Here is a 24,732-nt window from a genome sequence, read left to right on the forward strand (position 1 = left end):
AACATCTCAGCAACCACGGTCCTTTTCAGGACCAACAAACTGTTCCGAAGAAGTGGGTTGTCATCGGAGTAATGACAAAACTACATAAAACCCCACACCATCCTGTAGTAAATATAATCTGCCATCTATTATCTGCCTGTGGTATAAAATATATTACAGTCTCTGAACTTAATGCAGCATTGATATATATTGATATATATAATCAAAATTTTGTTTCATGCATTGTATAGCAAAACTATTCATTGTTTTTTTTTCCCTCAGAAAATCTCCCCAAAATTACCTCTTCATTAAACTATAGATTGTGTCCTGTTGTGTATATAGTATTAGATTGTTTTATGTATTATAACCATCACCACAACACAACGAGTTGTATGGAAATATCTTCAATGAGATAGTAGATGTTAATGTACATTTTACTTATTTATTAGAAATATAGGTATACTACATAATTCGGCCATCATCAGGCCTTAAATGAACATATCTCAAGTAATTAAACAGATTGGATACAATACGGATCTGTAGTAGTTAACACATTGCTGTATTGTAGCAAATGTATCTTGGGAATATGTTTACAATATTAAAAAGTTAAAGATTGATAAAAAAGTGGATGGAATTTTAAATGATATGTGATTGACATGAAATGACATAATAATATACTACAAACACTGATATTTGAAATTTCAAAGTAGAAGTTGTGTTAGGTCATGTGCAAACTTTAGCAGACATATGTTGGTATGCTGAAGGGGGTTGTTGCATTATTTCCCACTATGTTGTCATGTAGGTTATAAATACAATTTTGTGGGATGTGATCCATTGGTTATTTGTTGCATTTCTCTTGGTTATCCAAATTGTATGTTTTAGAGTGGATCTGATCGTAGCCCCTACTAAGATTATGTAGTTGCATGGACTCCATGCATAAACTTGGTAGGGGCTATGCTCAGATCCGCTCTAAAACATATAACTTGGATACCACACACAGGGAACACTTAGTCTATGAATGTGTGGGTAGTTCTGTGTATGCACATATTCCTGCTTGAATGTTTCAAACTTGAAGTAATATTACACATAATTTTGTGCTGCAATTCATTGTTTGTATATTCATTATCATTTTATAACTGAGAACTGTCAGTTTATGGCTTCCAAAATCACAGGATTATAAGTTTTTTTATGCTGTTCTGGTTACTTTGCAGACATATGTTAGAGTCTGAGAAGAATATAACTTACAGTTGCATGACATCACAGTACAAAAGTTTCCCAACAAAGCAAACAAACCAGAGACCTTTGGAGTTTACATAATAAAGAACTTTCACACATACTCTCCTCTCTGAGTACAGTCAGAATAGACTAATCAGTGAGGTACGATGAAGTGGATATTTACCAGTACCTCATGAGAAGAAGGAGATATGCAAATTAAGTGTCGACACACTTCGCCATCCAGCCACTTCAGAGTATGGTTATGCTAGGACACTGTTACTAGTAATCTTAAGGATTGGATTTTTCAACATCAGTACAAGACATCAGCGAATGCTTTAATGTTATTAGTGTTCAGCTTTTTATTCAAGTGAAGCTACTCATCTGCTCATGCTTTAATTCTTCTTTTAATACACACATTTTGTTCCCTTTAATATATATATATTTCATATATATTTTTCACTCAAAACTCATTGCTTTCAAGGTACATAATTAAACTGTTGAGGTGTCTGCGACTGTCTGTTTCTACCAGTACCTGCTCTGACGGGCAAAAAATTTAATGAATGTCAAGAAATTAAACATTTTTTGTTTTTATGTTTTCTGGTTTATCTGTTGCAGTGAGGCGCAGAAGGTTGGCTTTCAAGGAGATGTCAGTTGTGAAGAAGGCGTTTATTCCTCATCATGTGGCAACATGTACATTATTGACAGGAAACACAGGGTCATTGAAAGTTCTGATGTCTCGAGTGAAGCAGAATTTTCACCTGGTACTTCAACGGAAATTAATAATCCTACTATTATAAATCAAAATGCATGTGACGTGAAGAGTAGTGACAGTGAAACATGTAAAAGAAAGTATGGGTACCATCCCACTACACAAAATAGAAAGGCGCCATATACATGTCAATTGTGCTCCAAAGCATTCCTTTTCAGGTCTCGCTTACAGGTACACATGCGGACTCACACCGGAGAAAAACCATATGCTTGTAAAGACTGCCACAAGTCTTTCTCACAAAAGGCAACTGTTGTGAATCATCTTAGGATGCATACAGGAGAAAAGCCATATTCCTGTAAAGATTGCAACAAACGTTTTTCTCTGAAAATTAGTCTCATCAATCATTTTCGTATTCACACAGGTGAGATTCCATATACATGTGACATTTGTGGTAAAATTTTTTCATTAAGATCATATCTTGTGAAACATATTCGTACTCATACTGACAAGAAGATGTACCAGTGCACATTGTGTAAAAAGTCATTCATTCAAAGAAGTGTGTTGACCAGTCATTTCCGAACTCATACTGGTGAAAAACCGTATAAGTGTTCTGTATGTAGTAAAGCATTCTCTAGAAAGCAACAAATGAATCGACATATTAGTAGACACACTGGTGAGAAACCTTATCGATGTGAAATATGTAATAAGGAGTTTTTCGGTGCAGACAAAATGATAGATAAAGTCATTCATCATATTCATTCACACCCAGGATAGACCATGTAAAATGTGTATCATGATTTATGGTGTTCCTTCATCCATATGCAAGGTGTCCCAGGAGGAATGTGCCAAACTTCGGGAGGGTGTTCCTTATGTTAAAGTATGCCGATATAACCCAAAACACCTATGTCCAAAGTTGAACGGTTATGGAGATAATGGCCTGAGAAAAGTGTGGTCTTCTGGCGGGTCCACGCAGTGTACCTGTCAGCTGAGACGTCTTATCTATGTTTGTCCTTGAGTGTGGTGATTCACACTAGCTGTAAGCTCATGTACGTTGCAGCCGCGTCATGAATGGTTGGTAATTAGTTGTGCGGAGTTGCTGAAATGCCTTTTGTGTTTCCACACGTGGAATATTGTGATATGCATTTTGTGTGTGGATTTTGCGGTGGCAATGCACGTGATGCTGTTGAAGAATACCAAAGGCGTTTTCCCAATCGAAGGATTCCATCTCGAAGTGTATTTACGTGAATTCACCAGACATTTCGTGATACTGGTTGTCTTCCGAGTGTTTCTGTGCACTCTGAAAGGGAGGATGTACGAATGATGAACACACGAGAGAACATTCTTGAGATGGTTCAGAGAAGTCCACGTCTGTCCACTCGTAGAATGGCCTCTCGCATCGGCGTATCACGTATGCAGGTGTGGCGAACTTTACATGATGAAGAGTTGTATCCTTACCATGATCAAAGGGTACAACATCTGGAACCAGGTGACCATGCACAGCGCATGGATTTGTGCCACTGGATAAAAGCTCATCCCAAACTGTTAAGTGTCATTGTATTCAGTGATGAGGCGTCTTTTACCCGGGACGGTGTAAATAATTTACGAAATGTGCATACATGGTCCCATAATAATCCACATGAGATAATGGAAACAAAATTCCAAAAGAGATTTTCCGTGAATGTACGTTTAATACAGTTATGTGGTCAGCTTATAGCGCAGTCAGCCATGTTACGTCAGCGCTTGCCAGTCATGTGTCATGTATAGTGCTTGGAAACCTAAGGACAATTATGACATGGCGAGCGAGTATTTTGTACTTCAATTTTATGGCTTCATGTCACTCACAAGTTAGTTTGATGTTATGTACATTATTAACATTACAGAAACCACATATTCCTGCCAGTTTTAATATGTATTTTGTAATCAACAATTGTGTAACACCGGTCAAAGTTTCACACTTCTCTGGCCATTATCTCCATAACCGTTCAACTTTGGACATAGGTGTTTTGGGTTATATCGGCATACTTTAACATAAGGAACACCCTCCCGAAGTTTGGCACATTCCTCCTGGGACTTCCTGTATATTATCAAGATTCTAAGCACAGGAAGAAAGGAAAGCATTTCTATTATGGTTCGTTGAAGTAAATGTTTAACAGAAAATTATTTTATGAATTTTTTTGTTTCAGTTTCCTTTTCTAGGAGGTATTTCGTTTTAATGTATTTTCCTTTCTTAATGAAAAAAATTGATTTAAGAGATAACCATGCTTTTAGTATGCAGCCTGCATTTTAGCTTTTGAACATTTTTGCTGCTCTTAATTTAACTTGATATCAAAATTTATACACTTCACATGTCTGCAATCAGGAATGTGCAACCTTTGTAGGGCAGGATTTTTTTAAGAATGTGCATAACATTATGAGTGCCATGTAGAAATTTCCTTTTGTTCTTGGTTTGACTGCAGTGGTTGCAGTTAGGCATGTGAAATTTCATATGAAGCTACATCAGGTACACAGCTATACATGTATGAAATGTTGCTTAAGTTAATACCTACGAACATAGCAGCAGTATGCAAATGTCTGCATCATAGGCAACTTCCTCTCCCTGTCCCAGGGCACAAGATGATTTTCCAAAAACTATGCTGGTGTGCGTTGTGCTTGTGATCTCATTGGTTAATGCTTTATAAGCCAGCAAGAGAAGGGGTAGCCTCTCATTCCAATTTCTTTGGTACATTGAAAACACCATCCATTTGTGCTCCGCCACTGTCTTCATGTATTTGTCAACCATACAGTCCAGTTGTGGGTGCAGAGGATTGGTCTGTGTCTTAACACATCCCATGTGCCATAATAACTTCTCCATTTGTGATCCAAAGCGTCAGCCTTCATCCTTGTGAAGTTTCTTGTCCCTGAAGTGGAAGAAAATGTTGGTCACATGGACACCAGTGACCGTTAACACTTCTGGTTAGGGATTTCGTTAACTTATTGCCACTTGGTGAAGTAGTGCATGTAGAACAGTCCCCCAGTGTTATACACGTGCATCAAACCTTGGCTCCGGTTTCGAGGGCTTTTAGGCTTCATTGGTGGATGTCATAGTGGTTGATAGCCCCTTCACTATTGCTCCTGGAATATAGTAGCACTGATGCCGGATGCGAAGTGTCCCAATACGTCTTCAGCTCGTGCCAGGGAAACGTCACTATGGCTGTCTTTGGCCGTAGGAATTCAAGTGGCATTTCAGTAAGCTGTGTCACACTATAAGAAAGTTCCCCTGAGATTAGTACCTGTTGTAGGTGGGACTACAGCCAGTGATGTCGTTACACTCTGGCCCCTCTCCAGCCACCACCTCCAGTAGGATCGGTTCCACATCATTGTCATGCAACTGCTCCATCTTCGGGGCGGCCCTACCCCAGTAATCTGCTACAGCAGCAGTAGTATTCAAATCTTCAAACTGCCTGTCACTAAACATTTTTGGTGGTAGTGCATGCCCCAGGACATAATCTTTTAAAGTTTCATCTGCATTGTTGTGCATCAGCAGTTGGTGATATTCAGATTTACAGTTGTTTTGTTGAAAACTATGGGCCAGGATGCTGTCTGCTCGACGAGTTGCTTGAAACCAAGGAGCTAGGTCAGGGCAGAATTATTGGTACACAGGTGGAATTCTCCATATTAAGTATTTGTGGTAGTTGTAATATCCTCACAGTAGCGCAAGCTCCTGACGGGTGTTTCATCGCAGCCTTGGAAAGGCTACTGCTGGGTTGCACATCTAATCGTATACCTCCAAACACCATGTTATTTGAGACTGCATTGCCAATTAACTCACTAGGCAGCAGGTATCCCAGGACTGCTGCCATATGCAATGACTCCTTCAAGGAATGGAAAGCATCTTCAGCTTACAGAATCTCAGAATGCATATGGAACAGAACTAATGAGATGTATTACAGTGTTTCAATCGTGGACACATTGTAAGAAGGGTGGTTGATGACGCTTGGTGTGGGAGACCAACCACTGCTGCCACAAATGTGACTATTGATAAAACAGAATAACTGCTGAAAAAGTGGAAGGGTTTATCATTAAGGAACTTATATTATAGTTAAAATACAGGGTGATTCAGAAAAATGGACACAATTTTAATTGGCTCTCTTTCTGAATTTTATGTTGCATTTGAATTCTGTAAATTACATTTCATTATACATACATTGAAGTATATAGATGTTCAATGTGCCCCCCTCCGGCTGCACGGATAACATCTAGATGGTAGCTGAATTCATCCCACACTCGACGACAAATATCTTGCGTCACTGAGTTCACCGCAGCTGTGATATGGTTTCTTAGGTCATTCAAATCTGTGAGAAGAGGTGGTACATAAAATGCATCTTTCACGAATCCCCACAGGAAAAAGTTGCAGGGTGTGAGATCAGGAGACCTCGATGGCCAGAACTAAAGTACCAGGTCTTCATTCCCCATGTGACCTATCCATCGTTGAGGTAGAGATTCATTCAGGAAACGTCGAACATTCAGGTGCCAATGGGGTGGAGCTCCATCCTGCTGGAAAATGTGATCTCCTGAATCTTCATTCATTTGAGGGACATGCCAGTTTTGCAGCATTCTAAGATACGTTACTCCAGTAACTGTGTTTTCATCAAAAAAGAAAGGTCCATAAACCTTTGTTAACGATACTGCACAGAACACATTAACTTTCGGGCCGTCCCTCACATGTTCGAGTGTTACACGGGGATTTTGTAGCCCCCGTATGCGAACATTGTGCCTGTTGACTTTCCCACTTAGGTGAAACGTAGCTTCATCGCTAAAAATGACACGAGGCAGAAACAATTCATCTTCCATGCTTTTGAGCATATGGTCACAAAATTCTACACGCTTTACCCTATTGTTTGCACGAAGAGCCCGTACCAGTTGTAGGTGGTATGGTTTGTAGACTAACCGGGGCCTCAGTACATGCCAGACAGTTGTTTGCGATAGTCCAAGTTCTCTACTAGCACTATGAGTTGACTTCATTGGGCTACACTCAAAGCTCACTCAAATGCGCTCCATGTTCTCCTCCGATACACGCGGTCGGCCCGGGCTCTTACCCTTGCACAGAGAGCCAGTTTCATCAAACAGTTTATTCCAATGATAAATGCTCTTCCTTGTTGGAGGTTGGATGTTAAACTTACGACGAAATGCACGCTGCACCGCAGTCACAGACTCACGTTTACTGAACTCGCGAATGCAAAAAATCTTTTGTTGCATAGTAGCCATCTCGCTTACAACTGACGTGGTGCTGGAGGCTCTAGCAGTAGTATTAAAAACTTTACAACATCCTCTTTCAAATGTACTTTACAGAATTGAAATGCAACATATAGTTCAGGAAATATAGCCAATTGAAATTGTGTCCATCTTTCTGAATCACACTGTACAATGTCGTTGAAGTGATTCACCATATCGTTGCAATGGAATTAGACATATGAGCTGAGTGTGCAAGAGGTGGGTTCCTCGTGACCATGATGAGCAGAATGTTTACAGAAATATATGCAAATTAAATGCTACTGTTGTTGAACAAACCCGTGACGTTCTATCGTCTACAGTTACCTGTGGTGATTTTTGAATAGGATGTGACCTTGAATCGAAGCAAGAATCAAACGCATATAAATACAAAGATTCACCCCCACCAAAGGATTTTCTCACATCACCGTTGTCAGGAAAAGTGATGCTTTTTTTTTTCATTAAAAAAAGGTCATCATTTTTCAGCGCAGACCATCTCAGAAGCAAACTACATGTATGAATGACTTTTGCAATGCAGATGCACTTGAAACACCTTTAAGGGCGCTATTCCAAAAAAGAGACTGTACTTTTTGAAGAAACGGTGGTGTCTGCTTCAAGACACTGTACTTCCGCATATTTCACATGTGATGTTGAAGGTGCTAGCAGAGCGGTGGAACATTCATAGAACACTCATCCTACAGTCCTGACCTCGTACCATGTGATCCTTGGACATTTCCAACGCATAAGCATGAGCTACAAGAACAAAAATTCGGTACTAACACTGAAGTGAAACAGGCCTTCACCGCCGTCCTATGCAAGATGCCTGGAAATGACCTACTGTATGTCTTTGGGAAGGGAGTGGGGACCTGCAAAAATGTATAGCATGTTAAGGGTGTTACAGTACAATCTTGGTAATCCGACATATATGTGACAAAGGTACCGGCGGATTACTGGAAAAAGCCGAAACAAATTTATTAACTTGTACTGCACAACATAGAAGTTGCAGAATTATTATCATTTAATATAATTTATTTATTTTACATTTATAAATGTGTACTATGAACTTTTGTCCATTCAATACTTAGGGCTTCATTTCACTGTGTTGTTACAAAAAAAAAAAGGCATCAATAAACCCACCGCTGTATCATCAGATAGTGAGTAATATTAGTAGTCTCATTTTCAAATTCAGATGACTAAATATCACTAGGGACTTCCGTCCTCGAAGGTAATTGCTTCAAGCCTCGGCAAATGAGACAGATTTTTCTTGTTTCACTCAGTTTCTCTGGGCAGATTTTCAAACAGAATTTGTTATTTTACTTTGAGGTCCATTTCCAGTTCCCTCGTCCATCTACTCTTCTACAACTAATACAAAAAAAGGCACTTGAACGGTGGGAAACAAAAATAGGTAACGCTGAAGTCACACCTCAGGGTATATGGCCAATTGCGAAGTCCCTCCTAAAGCGGGATGGGCCAAGGGCATCAACTGCTATTCATGGTGCTGCAGGCATTAAATTTCACCCATTCAAAAAAGCCAATGCAATTGCTGATTGTTTGGAAAATCAGTTCCGACCGCACAATTTGTGCGACGATAACCATTAATGGCGAGTGGAGGCTAGAGTTCAAGCTCTGCTCGAAACCGTAGATGACAAGCCCCCTCAAAGGATCAGACCATGTGACGTACAAAAATTGATAAATTCCTTGAAATTGAGAAAGGCCTGTGGAATTGACGGCATCTCAGATGAATGCCTGAGGCAACTTCCAAGGCGACCACTGGTTCACCTAACTCATTTATTTAATCATTGTCTTCGGCTCTCTCATTTTCCAAATACTTGGAAGGAAGCAAAAGTAATAACTTTACCTAAACCCGGTAAAGACCCGAAATTCCCGCAAAATTTACGTCTGATCAGCCTCCTGTCCACGACACGAAAACTATTCGAAAAAGTAATTTTGAAATTACTGCAAAAACATATTGAAGAAAGAAGCTTGCTCAACGCAAGCCAGTTTGGTTTTCGTGCACGTCACAGTACGACATTGCAATGTATGAGGCTGGTGGACCATACGACCCTTAATTTCAACAACAAAATATCTACGGCCGCGGTGTTCTTGGACATCGAAAAAGCCTTTGATACCACGTGGCATTCAGTTATCAAAATTGGAATTCTCGAAAAGTTTGACCAAACTTATTGGGTCCTTTCTTTCTCAGGGTAAATTCAGGGTTTTGGTTGGAGGCCAAATGTCAACCCCAAGGGAAATGCAAGCAGGGGTACCACAAGGCTCAGTCCTCTCCCCTACCCTTTTCAGTTTGTACATAAATGATGCCCCCAAACACATGGTGTTCACATGGCACTCTTTGCGGACGACACCTGTCTGTATGTGACAGATCGCAAGGAGGGTTTTATTGTTAGAAAACTCCAGCGCGGTCTCAGCTCAATGGAGACCTGGTGTGAGCGCTGGAATATTAAAATTAATGAAGATAAGACTCAGGGGGTCTACTTCTCTCGTAGTCGTCGACCGCCTGAGTCTTGTCTCACTTTAAATGGATGAAAGGTTCCATTTGTAAATAGTGCAAAATATCTAGGTGTAATCTTTGATAAAAGAGTTACATGGAGATTGCACATAGAAATGATCGAAGCCAAGGCCTTCAGAACATTCATTAGGGTATATTCCCTATTTAAAAGTGAGCGATTGAGCACTAACATTAAAATGACCCTCCACAAAGCTTTCATTAGATCTGTAATGACATATAGTAGTCCCACCTGGGAATTCGCGGCAGACACTCATCTAGTGAAATTGCAGCGCCTGCAAAACAAGGTTCTCCGCACCATTGCCAATTTTCCAAGGTGAACACCAGTCCGTGACTTGCACATGGCATTTGAAATCCCGTACGTATATGACTATATAACAAAATTATGCAGGAAACGAGCAGAAGTCATACAAAATCATGAAAATGAGAATGTTTGCAACATCGGACAAGGCGAAGCCAGACACAGAAAGTATAAGAGGCTTAAACTTGGCAGCGGTCAGGCATACTACCGTTCAAGTGACTAGGCTACTGTGGTAGCGAATACTACTAGAAATAGGGCATAATCTGCTGTACTGTGCCTGGATTGACAGAGGCCTTGTATATATTGTACATAGAAATAGGAATTAAGTTTAGATTGTAAATATATGTAAATACTGACAATGGACTTACTAACACAGACTGACTGACAAATGACAGACCCGACCTCTCGTCAGAGAGGGCGCCCCAAATGAACAGGACAGTAACTTTCATATGGCTCGACACCAAGACAGACAGACTGACTGACCGTCAGTCGCAATGTGACTTTGACTTTGACAGCTAATACAGCATCTTCAAAGACAAGTGCACAAATGTGTAGCCTTCTGTTATTGGCATAAAACCGTGTCACTGCTCTATACAGCGGCTGTGGCGATACAGCAATCAATTCATCACTTCTTCAGTAGCATTTCAGTCTGCCTAGGTCTGCTGCAGCGATTCCTTTGGGACCAGTCAGCATCTGATGCAGCAGTAGCTTTATTCTTTTGATGAACGCGGTCGGTTTCCAGATAGAGGGGGGGGGGATGATATGAAACTGGTTCAGTATGCGTCATAGATTATGCTTTAACGGGAAAATCCGAATAGCTTAATTCATATAGTGAATGTGCTAAGGGCTGTACGACCGATGTCTTTGGGTTCGATTCTAGACTGAGGAAAGATATTTTCTCTTCTAAAAAGCGTCAGTACCGACGTTAGGCCCAACCAGGCTTGTATAGGAGGATTACTGGTGACGCTTGCTCTTGGGGTTAAATGGCCGGAGCATGGAGCTGTCCATCCAACTCCGTCTAGAGCGGAATTTAAGAATGCATGAAGCTGTATCTCCACTCAGCGATATTTCGCCGTGGCGTGCTCCTTAACTCCTTCACGAGACAAAGCTTTTGCTGAACGTTGTGTTTCATCTCTCTCTCTCTCTCTCTCTCTCTCTCTCCATCTCTCCATTGAAGGGCCCAGCCTTCTAGATGTTCTAGATTTCTAGATGTTAGACGAAACTGTGTAGGTCGAATTTATGTGACATGATTGGGTTGCTGCAGAAGTAACGAGGTAACGAGTATCCATTAGGCTCAGTGTGTTTGACAGAGTGTGGATATCTGTGTTTTGCTGTGGTGAGATTTTGTTAACCAAATGCAGACATTTATTTTATATTATCCAACAGGAAATAAGTGTGAGCCTTTAAATCGTCACTAAAGTAAGTATTGTAATTTAACACATTATTACGAGTGATTCAGTAGCAGAATAATTGGCTGTATATATCGGTAACGATAAAGACGGATTTAAAAACGTGCGGGCCAAGTAAGGTTTTGAAGGTTAGACGGCTTGTAAAATGTTACTGTTTACTTGGAAAGGCAATAAAACTATTACGTTTTGATTTTTATTTTGTCTTACAAAAATAACCGATAAACAATGACTAATAACAATACCTTTTAGTTAAAACAAAATATTAGTTTTATTTTCCATACACTCGTGAAGGGCAGAAATTACAGAAATTCGCATACAGACCATAAGAACTGTGTAAGTTTTTGTCAGTTGTCAGTTCGAGGGTTTTGTCATCATTTAATTTTAGAATAATCATTGCTTTGGGGCAGAAAATGTGCTTTTAAACAATGCAACATGCAGCAGCTCGTATTTTGTTTAGGTCTGAATTAGAAGAATGAAGAAGGATATGTGCAGAGATTTTACACTGTGCATCACAGTGCTGAAAAAGAAATGAAATTATGATCTCATAAATATAAAGTTACAATTTTACACAACATGAATTTTATGAAGCCTGAACCTGATCCAGATGGTGAATCATACCAATCATATCACAATGAAAATCAGCTAATTGACACAGAAGAGGACAAGGGCCCTATTGTAATTAAATTTCCTGTTATGAATTCTGAATATGAGGTGAGCTATATGTCTGACTGTCCATTGTTGATTTGTGTCATTAAAATTTTTCCAAATTTTAAGTAGACATTTATACTATGTAGATATAAAGTATCATATATAACTAGGTAATTATTGCTACTTATGTAATCTATCTGTTTTGTGGCTTTGTTGTGTTATATTTTTCTTCGACTTACCGAGTGTGTAGGCTATAATGTCCAGCCATAGAATATGGCTTAAGTGGTTTTTAATTTACTGAACATATTGAGTTGTTTTATTTTGAAGATTGAAATAATTGTCTTCTACAGAAAGCCTATATGAGACAAGAATTTCATCAGTTTTCCATATGAACTTACAGCTTCTGAATCTGTTAGAATGGTATTTATTATAAATATTGATTTAAATTTCAGCCTGGGCATTGTCCTGACTGCAGTGAGTTTACTTGCTTATTGCAGATGAATATAGAGGAAATATTTTGAATTAGGCAATCAGAGTTAACTCTCGAGTTCCTGTAATTCATTGTTGATAAACATTGTCTTGTATCAATGGACACACTGTTATCATCTCAGATGATATGTTGTTGTGTTGAATAAATTTGATGTAATTCATTTCATAAACATGATGACTGAGATCTCATATTTGTTGAAGTGTATCAGTTTAAATGTTAATGTTAATTGAGTACAGACTAAACTAATTTAACCCGGCATTAGTAAGGTGGGGTGTTACAGACCCCAATGATTTTAATTTTACTATAACTTTTAAAGAACGTGTGGCAGACGTGTAAAGTGTGCTGGGGTCCACCAGACACCACCTTACCAAAAGTGTGACTATATTTACTTCCGATACTTAAGTTGTTTTCATGTATATTCTACTAAAATATTATTGTTACTGCTGTGTCTTCTATGTTTTTACACACCAACTATAAGCACATACGTTTTCATAAATATTTAGAGGGTATTTTGAGAATTTTTTTTATACCAGATGAGTTATGAGCAAGAAGAACAGAGGTTACGTCAACTTACAGATGACGCTTTGACAGATGAGGAGCCATTTAGCAGAGATAATGATAGTGAAATTGATTTAGAATGAGGCAGTAACCATGAGTCTGTTACAGAACAAGACTGAGATAGAACCTTCAGGGGACGAATCCACAGAGGGAGCCTCTTACTTGGCAAAGGATAAGCAAACAAGATGGAGTCAAAACAAGTTCGGATCTTGAATAAGAACTCGAGCACATAACATAGTTAGCCAAGCCCCTGGTGTTCTGGGCAACACAAAAAAATACAAGATCAGTTTTAGATTGCTGGGAGATATTTTTTCTGATGACATGATAGACCTAGTTTTGAAGAATACAAATGACAAAATAGAAAGAAAGCAAGTAAATTACACCCAAAATAATAGTGTTCCAAAGACTGATATGACTGAAATAAAGGCTGTGTATGGACTTTTATATTTAGCTGGCTTCTGTAAGTCTAGTCACCAGAATCTGGATGATCTATGGGCCATAGATGGTACCGGTGTTGAATTATTTAGAAGCATAATGTCACTTGTTTGTTTCCGTTTTCTTCTTACATGTCTATGATTTTACGACCGAAGTACTAGAACTGAACAAAAATCTTATGCCAAATTGGCTCCAGTTAGAGAAAATTTTGATAAGTTCAGTGACGTGTATGAGTCTGTATATTCTTTAGGAGAAAATGTAACGATTAATGAAAAGTTAGAAGCGTTTTGTGGATGATGCAGTTTCCGGAAGCACATTCGAAATAAACCAGCAAAGTTTGGCCTGAAAATATTTGCTTTAGTTGATGCCAAGTCCTTTTATACTTCTAAATTGGAAGTTTACATTGGCGCACAATCATAAGGTTCATACAAGGTTTCAAATACACCTTCTAAAGTTGTTACAAGGATGATTTGCACCTATATCTGGATCAGGTCACAATGTGACTTTAGATAATTGGTTTGCAAGTTACCCATTGGCTAAATCCTTGTTAGAAGATCATAATCTAACTATGGAAGGAACAATCAAGAAAAATAAAAGAGAACTGTCACCTGAGTTCATCAATACCAAACGAAGAAGCCCAATGACTACCATTTTAGGTTTTCAACCCGGTATCACCATAGCTACATTTGTGCCAAAAAAATATCATGATTTACACATTACATTATGATGATAATGCAGATGAGAGAACATCTAAGCTGGAGATCATTCTGTTTTACAACCAAACGAAAAGTGACGTTGATGTAGTCGACGGAATGTGGGACCCCACCATACCACTTTTGTTACATTTTCCCACCTCACCAGTGCTGGGTTAAGATATTATGGTATAGAATATTCTGTTAGGCAAGTGCTATCAGTTTAAACATAATGGATTGCAATGATTTAAGTTCTCCTGTGGTCTCTAGATAATGTGTTCTTGAAATGGAGTAGATAATCTGTGACTGCCACCTAGAGTAAGAAACCAGTATTTTCTCAAGTGAACAGGTATTGTGATATCAGCCACAATCAGTCATGTCAACCAAGATTGTCTGCACATGTATGTCTGTTATGATTGATGTTCTCGTTTATCGTGTCTGAACTCTAAACAATTTTTACTTTTCCTAATATTGTTATATGAGTTTGTCAGTCAGTGCTCCTAACATTTATGAATTGCAATTTTTACAGCACAAAACTGATGCAATAAAATTGGAACATGCGGCACATGTGCTTCCCCTTATGATGGCTGCACCAACTGAAGATGTTACTGATAAAAAACATTATGATCTTTCTCCATCATCAACAATTCCTGTAATAAAATGTGAGACAGAGGTGAGCTTGTTTTCCATATGATTTGTGTTGTAACTATAAGAGAGTCCTATCATGGCTTATTGGAATATTCTAATTTTGCAGTTCATCATGGATGTCATTAAATCAGAACGTAATTCGAATAGTGAGGCGTATGTTGCATCATCTTACAGTCATACTGTGATGACTGATTTGAAAGAGGAGAAGGATCCTCTATTAATAACAGGGCCAGTCACACAGGATGAAAATGAGGTATGCTATTTATCTCTCCATGTACTGTTAGGCTCATTTCATAGAGATGTGTGAATGCTTTTATCTCAAGGAAGTCCATGTGTTTGTACACATGAATCTGTTTCTTTGTGGATGACTGAATTTTGAAATGGTTTTGTATTTTAAGGTCTTACCAAATATGAGGTTTGAGCTTTTCACAATTGTGAAAATTTATATTTTAACCTCCTGGTTTAAGATGCCACGTAGGACGGTACTGGAGCTGTAGAACTGGGCCGTGCTAGTAAAATGGGTGGTTATGTAGAAGAGGTGAGGGGGAGAAAGTAATCATGGAGGACAGGAATGGACAGTCATCCACACTCTGACACACTCCAAGTCAAGATGATAGGCATCCTCCTCATCTTCGTTGTCGTCATGTCACCATGGTGCCAGTCACAGAAGCCCTAAATCTCCTGAGTTGGCAGTTCGATGAAGGGAACACGATATTCTTCCACTATGTCCTGACACCCTTGTTTTTCAGCTTCAAGAGAAGTTCTGTGAATAAATGGACAGAATGGTGGGGTTGATGTAGTCGACGGAATGTGGGACCCTACCTCACCAGCGCCCAGTTAAGATATAATTGTATAGAATATTCTGTTAGGCAAGTGCTGTCAGTTTAAACATAATGGATTGCAATGATTTAAGTTTTCCTGTGGTCTCTAGATAATGAGTTCTTGACATGGAGTAGATAATCTATGACTGCCACCTAGGGTAAGAAACCAGTATTTTCTCAAGTGAACGGGTAATGTGATATCAGCCACAATCAGTCACGTCAACCAAGATTGTCTGCACATGTATGTCTGTTATGATGGATGTTCTCGTTTATCATGTCTGAACTCTAAAACACTTTTTACTTCTCCAAAAATTGTTATATGAGTTTGTCAGATGATGCTCCTAACATTTATGAATTGCAATTTTTACGGCACAAAACTGATGCAATAAAATTGGAACATGTGGCACATGTGCTTCCCCTTATGGTGGATGCACCAACTGAAGATGTTACTGATAAAAAACATTATGATCTTTCTCTTTCATCAACATTTCCTTTAATAAAATGTGAGACAGAGGTGATCTTGTTTTCCATATGCTTTGTGTTGTAACTAGGAGAGAGTCCTATCATGGCTTATTGGAATATTCTAATTTTGTAGTTCAACATGGACTTCATTAAATCAGAACCTAATTCGTATAGTGAGGCATATGTTGCATCATCTTACAGTCATACCGAGATGACTGATTTGAAAGAGGAGAAGGATCCTCTATTAATAACAGGGCCAGTCACACAGGATGAAAATGAGGTAAGCTATTTATCTCTCCATGTACTCTTAGGTTCATTTCATAGAGATGTGTGAATGCTTTTATCTCAAGGAAGTCCATGTGTTTGTACACATGAATCTGTTTCTTTGTGGATGACTGAATTTTGAAATGGTTTTGTATTTTAAGGTCTTACCAAATATGAGGTTTGAGCTTTTCACAATTGTGAAGATTTATATTTTGACCTCCTGGTTTATGATGCCATGTAGGAGAGTACTGGAGTTGTAGACCTGGTGCAGGCTAGGAAAATGGGTGGTTATGTAGAAGAGGTGAGGGGGAGGAAATAATCTTGGAGGACAGGAATGGACAGTCATCCACACTCTTGACACACTCCAAGTCAAGATGATAGTCATCCTCCTCATCTTCTTTGTTGTTATGTCACCATGGTGCCAGTCACAGAAGCCCTAAATCTCCTGAGCTGGCACTTCGATGAAGGGAACACGATATTCTTCCAGTATGTCCTGAAATCCTCATTTTTCAGCTTCAAGAGAAGCTCTGTGAATAAAAGGACAGAATGGCTATGGGTTCTCCACTGTCCCCTTATTTGCCATCATTCTCATAGAAGACTTTGAGGAAGGGGTATTCAACAGGACAATGGATAAGCCCCAGTTCTGATTCTGTTATGTTGATGACATAGGGCCTAGGGACTGAAAAAACTAAGGTCATTTGTGGGTAAATAGTATATGACAAACCACATGATTGACCATGGAGCTGGAGAGTTATCTCATTTTCCTGAATATATGTGTACTCGTATTGTAGACTTGAAGGCTCTTTGGCCAGAAATTGTACCTGAAGCCAATTCATTCCAACCTCTGTTTGAATGCCAAGCAGCACCACCATCCAGCAACCAAGGTGGTTGTATTTCTTCATTCACCAGTCATTCAACACTGTTTAGTCTGAGATACTGACAGCATGATAAAATAAATCATAAATCACAGGTGTTTTATATTTATTATTTATCAACCATGTTCAATTTGGACAATCTAGGTTCACACTATAGCAGTATCAGAGACTGGAATTGAAGAAAGTTCTTTGAAGAGTGGTGATGTTTTTGCTAAGAATTACAGACCAAATGAACATTTGAAATGTTACACTTAAAATATGTGTGCTATAGAGTCATTTTGAGACAATACATACCAGAGAAACACAATCAGCTTAAAAAAAAAATAAGTGCAGGCTGTACGTGGATATAAGCTCTGCAATGTGGGTTCTGTAAAATAAAATATGACTCTTACACTGACAGCTACACATATAACAATTACAGGATCTACTGGGAATTCAGAAGGATTCAACACAAAGTGGAAAATCAGTAATTTCTTCTTATCTACCAAATTATTTGACAGTTTGCATACAGAGAAAATACAAATGTTGGTATTCTCAGATGAAATCTATTATAAATGCCTGACATTCAGATGAGGGTGGTGGGTGATTTAATAGTACTAGTTTGAGGTTACAAATTGGACAAATTTATTGTAAAATATGCATCTTCCTGCAGTGGAGGGTAATTTTATGATGATAATGGTAATGCTCTGAAACCAACAATGGTACAAGACTGTATATAACAGACACATAGAGCTTATGAATGCATGACAGTTTCTTGATTAACAAAGAGGCCTGGGAAATTGATGAAAAGAACTGTTTGTCTACCACCTGAACCTTCCAGTTCTGACCAGTTTTATCTTTCTTGTGGCCCAAAATTATTACACACAAGTTTCAAACTTCCTTTGATCATGGGCCTGACAGAAAAAGGAGACAGAACACTTTGAGCTTAGAGCACCCCAGGGTGACAACCCAATTCATCAACCAACTGCCCCAACTTTATGTAGCACACAGTAAATACTAACACAGAGGGAGACAAAATGCAGTGTCATGCGAGTCTAGCAAATGTTTGAGGTAGACCATCAGCAGCAGCAGCAGCAAAGGATAAACAGAATAGCACCATTAACCCGTTGCCGTGGTTCGACGTGTATGTTTCGTCAGGGATTTAAATCCTCTGGGGGGGTTCGACGTGTATGTTTCGTCCAGCTGCACACCTATGTTATAACGCCCATAATAATTGATGGTTTTGCTGTAGATTGTTAGATTTTTCGCTGGCCTGTTGTCACAAGAACGGTTTATAATGAGACACGAGTTTAGCTGCGCTAAGTCGTCGTTACATATGCCTGTCTTGCAGCAAATTTCCTGTGGCTCTGGCGAGCGGATTCTAGCTGTACCGTTATGAAAGGCGTGTTTTCTTTGCCTTGAAGATATAAACAACAGAGACATGATATTTACGATGTTTATAATATCATATTACCCTGAGCTGGCCACAGTAGCACACTCAATTGGAATTCTTGGAAGAGGGTTGTCCAAAAGTTTATTCTTGTAAAATCGATTGCTTTCGCACAGTACTTAGCACCCATTTCTTAGAAAAACGCCACAATTTAAGGCAGAACACTGTGGTCACCCCCTGTGACGATACAGATGTGTGTGGGGGAGGGAAAAAGAACTCATTCCTTCATGTATTATCGCTCCAGTTGACGCCATTTTATCGTACTGACCTTGGTGGTCGTTTCGAGGGATGACCATAATTATTTTTTTGAGCCAGCTAGGCTCTGCTTTCGTGCACTATATACCAGCCAATACTTAGAATAACTTCATGAATTCTGTGGTCACCCCTACGACATCTACAGCCGCCAAAATGGATGGAATATCAAAGGCATAGCAACAAACCCTTGTTATGATAACTCGTAACGTTGAATTTACTGCAGCTGACCTCACTAGCTTTACTGCTCACGGAAAGACATTCCCTTGAACTGTACCCCTCACGGGGAAGAGGGCTGGACCGCACAGAAGCTGTGTGGTTAAAAAAAAGAGCATAAGAAAAGATTCACAATATTGGAGCGATGAATGTGGGGCACCGTTGGGTTACACGAATGCTTCAAGGCCTTCCTTACACTGCTCGAATAGATACCGGGCGCTCATATTATAAGGTAAGGTTATAAAACCACCTTTTAAGATCATTTTAGTGAAAGTTTCATGTTCCTATCTCATAGAATTTAAGAACAATGATGAATAAATAATTTTCGAGCAAAATTTAAATGGCCGGCTGAATATATTACCGCAGGAGCCGCGGCCGCGGAATTTAAATGACCACGTCAAAGGGTTAATAGTGATCCATCGCACTAGCTGGCTACTTTCTGAACATACCACTCAAATTTCCAACAACAAAGAAAATTGAAAACATCATTAAATCCCTTAAATTTAAAAATCCATGTGGATATGATGAAATATTCACTAAATTACTTAACACATTGCGGACCATTCGTTTAAATATTTAAATTACCCTGTGGACCGGGGTTTTTAAGCCTAGCTCCCTAACTTGTGCACTGTTCACTTTAAAAATTAATATAAAATCTCCTAATTAATTTTTTGAACTAAAATTTTTGGAGAACACTTACCAGAGCTCCTAGAAGTGCTTGCGCATGTGATATCTCTGGAAACATTCCCCTTTGTGAAGAGGCATCACGCAGAAGTTGCAGATGTACGCAGTCCTCTTCTTCTTGTGGACTGCGCACACACAGCACTGCCTAGAAGGTTACTTCTTCTTGCAATGTTCACTCTTCTCAATTCTCATGAGGGTATGTTTCCGCATATCACCCGAGAGTCGTCCAGGGGGGTCCACATGAGGCCTCCGGCAGGTGCGAACAGATGGCCCTGGCTGCACTACGTCTGTGTCTGACGCAGGTACTGCCACCACCATGAGGTCAGTAACCCAAGCTTTTGCCAAGTTCAACAGAAATGCTTTGTATTTCAAAGTAGAATTTCTGTTCACCTTTTTGAAAAACGAAAATGAATTGAAAAGTGCACAGTTTATAAGCCACAGTGCAACTTTCTTTGTCCATTTTACTGTTTTCCTAGGAAGGGAATAATAGGCCAAGTACTGGTTGGCCCTATCAACTCCCTTCATGAAGATATTACAGTCGGAAATACAAAGAGGCTTCTTCACTTGCCTGTGGCATCTCTGAACATAACCATACTCGAATTGTGAATAGTGGAAACCATATTCACAACGCGAGTCTCCCTCCAGGACTGAAGAAGAATGTCCCCCTTCCTCCTGAATGTGGTGTCACCACATTTCAGGCATTTACATTCCTCTTTCAGATCTGAAGGAAGGCCTCTGTTCACCCTAATTGTACCACAGGTACGTACTTTCCTTGACCACTTTACCCCATGTGGCTGTCCCGGTACTCGCACTTTCATCGGAGCTCTCACTTTCACTGGACACAATATTTTGGGGGGCCCTGTGGCCCCTGTCACTGTCACTTTCACTGAGGCTGGCCTTGCTATCAGAAGACGAAGCAGTTGGCAAATCTGTTAGCTCATCGGAGAACAAATCTAATATTTCTTGTTCTCCAAGAGAATACTTCACCTGCAACTGCTTTCGTCTCTGATCCATGTTGCACTGCTCACTTCCTGGTTCATATGTGGAAGCTTGGACTCAAACAAAGGCTTTTTTCTTTAGGGTGTGACAGGAAATGAGCGTGATCATGTTAATGGCTAAGCTAGCAAACATTCCCGAGGTCAACTACTCAGTAGTTATGATGCAACGTGGCCACACAGCGAGATATAGTCGGTTGCAAAATAACGCATCAGAAAATGGCCAATTGGCCCACCTGGTCAGCAATGCTCTAGAAACGTAGAGGGCCAATTGGCCCCTCCGGTCCTGAATGCGTTAAAATCAGCTCTGCTTATATTACCTCACTTCTAAATCATATATGTAATGCATACCTTTTATCAAGGGACTTACCTCAATACCTAAAGTACTCCATAGTAAAACTCTTGTTTAAAAAAGGTGATAGAATGGATGTTTCCATTGACTGCTTGAAAATGTAATTAATAACAACATACTAGTGAAAGAACATTTTGGATTTAGGAAAATTCTAACAAAGAAATGGCAGCCTGTGAACTAAGCACTAAAATCATAGGTGCCTTTGATAAAAAATGACTACTTAGGTAGAATCTTTGATCTAACTAAAGCATTTGACTGCATTAATCGTGACACGTTGCTGCTCAAATTAAATTTATGTGGAATAACTGGTAAGGCCAGTAATTGGATTAAATCATACCTTGTGGATAGCTATCATAGAGTGGAAATAAAAACATAAACTTTAGTCAGCAGATAACCTCAGAATGGGTATGACTATGAGGAGTAGGCCATAAAATCCGGCCCTCGCACCTTGACCTTCAATGATATATTGTGCTTCCCCTTTGGATTAACACTTTAGTAATCCTACACTTTGAATGAAATGTAGGACTTTATTTATGGGGGCGTCATAAAAGTCACTTGGATCCATGAAGAACTGACTCAGGTGGCGAAATATTAAGTAAGCTATGGTCTCACAGTCATGTAGGCTATGTGAGGCTGATTCGTCTTCTTGTATGCACCTTTCGCAGGTTGGGTCATCTGTCAGTCCCAGTTTGAAAATGTGCCCTTTTAGGTGGCAGTGTCCAGTAAGTAATCCTACCACCCATCTTAATTGATCTCTGTTTAATTTCAGCAGGTCCCTCGTTCTGTTGGTAGAGGGTCCTGATATAAATCCTTTTGCCTGTTTTAGTCCAGTTATGGATTCCCAGTGTTTTTTGTGATTTTTATTTGTCCAGTCCCTGATCTCTTTCTTGGCAATTCCAATTGAGATGCCTCAATCTGGTTCAGGTCCTATGGACGGCTGTTCAGATCCTGTTCTTGCCAGCTGATCTGGTTTCATTCGCAGTAATACCCTCATGGCGTGGCACCCATATCAGCTGAACTGTGTTATATCTGGCTAGTTGTGTGAGGGACTGGTGGCAGTCCCAGACAATTTTGAAGTGATTTGGTGTGTACCAAGTGCTTTAATTGCAGCTTGACTATCTGATAGAATATAGATATTCACATTTTTATAGTTTCTATCTAAATTCTCAACTGCGCATGCCTTGATGGCATGCACTTCTGCCTGGAATACTGTTGTATACTGACCAAGGCCGAAAATTATGTTTCCGCCCTGTTCCATCACAATACACCCCAGCTCCAGTGCCTTTCTTTGTCTTGGAACCATTTGTATACCAGATTAATCCCACCTTTTCTATCGGGTTGAAACCACTCTTTCCATTCACTTCTATTAAGAAATCTGATCCTGAAGGATTGGTTCTTTTTTCATGTCCTGAATCATGTATGCATGTCCAAAACATTCAGATTTAGGCCTCCATTGATCATTGCAACGTAATCTGTAATCTCCTAACTTAGCCTTTCTTTCCATCTGCAGATGCAGTGGGGGGAGTCCTAGTAGGATTTCCGTTGCAGCTGTTGGAGCTGTTGTCATTGCTCCTGTAATTCCGAAGCAGGCTGTGGTTTGCAATTTGCTTAGTTCTGCCTGACTTGTTTTAAGTTTAACTCTAGGCCACCATATAGTGGCAGCATAGGTGATTATGGGTCTTACTACAGCAGTGTATATCCAATACTCCACCTTTGGTTTCAGTCCCCAGGTTTTTCGAAACGTGCCTCTGCATGTCCAGAAGGCCTTATAGGCCTTGTTAATAGCCTTATCCAGCTGTTTTTCCCATGTCAGTCCCTTGTCTAATGTTATTCCAAGGTACAGTGGATGGACAAAAATATGGAAAGGCCCAACAGAAAACACATTAATTTGACTAATATGGTGTAGGACAAACGCTGGCTTGCAGAACTGCTTGCAGTCTTCTTGGAATGGATAAATAGAGGTCCTGTATGATTTGCAAGGGAATCTTGTACCATTCTTCCTGAAAAACATGGTAAGTTCTGTTATTGATGATGGAGGTGGATAGTGCGCACGCAGATTGCTCTCCAAAACAGACCACAAAGGCTCAATAATATTGATATCTGGTGATTGTGGGGGCCATGGCAGATGTGACACTTCATCTCCGTTCTCAGAAAACCAGTCCTGGACAGTGTGAGCTATGTGAACAGAGACATTTTTTGGCTTGGTAAATGGCATCACAATTAGGGAACAGAGTTTGCACCATGGGATGGACCTGGTCGCCCAAAATGGTCACATAATCGGTGGCAGTGACATGACCTTGCATGGTAATGATGGGTCCGACAAAATACCACGATATGGCTGCCCATACCATGATCGAACCCCCACCATGTTTCACTCTTGGCAGCAAACAATCTGGATCGTAAGCTTGGGATGGCGTTCTCCAGACGTAAACTCAGCCAGAAGTCGGAAATAGTGTGAAGGTGGACTCATCTGACCAAATGACCATCTTCCATTGCTCCATAGTCCAGGTTTTATGACTTGGGCAGCACACTGTCCTCTTAGTGGCATTTTGATCACTGATGAGTGGCTTTGGAATTGCAGCTCGTCCAGAAATACCCTGCTTGTGGAGTTACCTTCATACAGTTTTGGTGCTGACAGGGTTTGGGAGCATGACATTCCGCTCAGCAGTCACTCTTGCAGCTGTAATCTTCTTATTTTTCGTCACAATCCTACACAGTGTTCGTCTGTCTCGATCACTCAACACACATTTCAATCTACGCTGGTTTTTATCGGATGCGGTTTTTTCAGTCCTCCTGTATGCGGTCATAATCTTGGACACTGTGCCTCGTGAAACACCAAAAACCTCGGCTACCTTGGTTACGGAAGCACCCACCATATGGGCCCCAACAATTTGCCCCCATTCAAATTCTGTTAGCTCTGATGTGATGAACAAAAAAATTGCACAGAACACTGTCTCGAAAACAATGGAACTTGCAGCGTATTGCGGAGGTTGTACAGGTTGGGCTAAAATAAACCCTTCAATTCAGGCATGCATTTTTCCATATTTTTGTCCATCCCCTGTACTTTACTTCACTGTATAGCCAGATCGCTTCACTGAAGAGGACTGGATCCTTAAGCCCCTTTGATAAGCCATTGACCAGACTATTGGTCGGCGCATCATCATCATCATCAGTAATCTGTCAAGATGACAGGTCCACAGTCTCTTCCAAAACAATTCCTCCATTTAATGCTATCTAGAGCTTTCTCATTCAAATGTCAGTATCCTCTTCTGTCCCCAAGGTCATCCAGCATCTTCTTACGTCTTCTTCCCTCGTCTTCTTGTCATTTCTATCCGCCCCTCTATCTTTCCTTCGATAACTTCTTTTAGAAGGCAGTTTCTGCGTAAAACATGACCAATCCAATTAGCCTTCCGTTTTCTTATTTCGTGTAGGATATTCCTCTGCTCACTGACTCTAATTAACACTTCTTCATTTCTCACATAATCGGTCCAACTGATCTTCTCCATCCTTCTCCAACACCACATTTC

The 24,732-nt window shown here is 39.9% G+C and overlaps 1 protein-coding gene across 7 annotated transcripts in view; it reads left to right on the forward strand.

The window, feature by feature from the left end:
- LOC111871760 (zinc finger protein 664) overlaps positions 1-24,732 on the forward strand; it is a 61,893-nt gene that overhangs the window by 2,541 nt on the left and 34,620 nt on the right. For 2 of the 7 annotated variants that reach the window (XM_033754382.1, XM_033754386.1), the window contains exons 3-7: positions 1,810-2,324; positions 11,842-12,095; positions 14,737-14,880; positions 14,962-15,108; positions 16,272-16,418. In XM_033754382.1, the coding sequence (XP_033610273.1) occupies positions 11,958-12,095; positions 14,737-14,880; positions 14,962-15,108; positions 16,272-16,418 (576 nt within the window). In that variant the 5' untranslated portion in view covers positions 1,810-2,324; positions 11,842-11,957. Of the gene's footprint in view, positions 1-1,809; positions 2,325-10,802; positions 11,395-11,841; positions 12,096-14,736; positions 14,881-14,961; positions 15,109-16,271; positions 16,419-24,732 lie in introns of those variants that run through there. The other 5 variants (XM_033754383.1, XM_033754384.1, XM_033754385.1 and 2 more) reach the window with 5 other exon arrangements.

This window comes from Cryptotermes secundus, unplaced genomic scaffold (assembly GCF_002891405.2).
Source record: "Cryptotermes secundus unplaced genomic scaffold, Csec_1.0 scaffold633, whole genome shotgun sequence".
NCBI lineage: Eukaryota > Metazoa > Arthropoda > Insecta > Blattodea > Kalotermitidae > Cryptotermes > Cryptotermes secundus.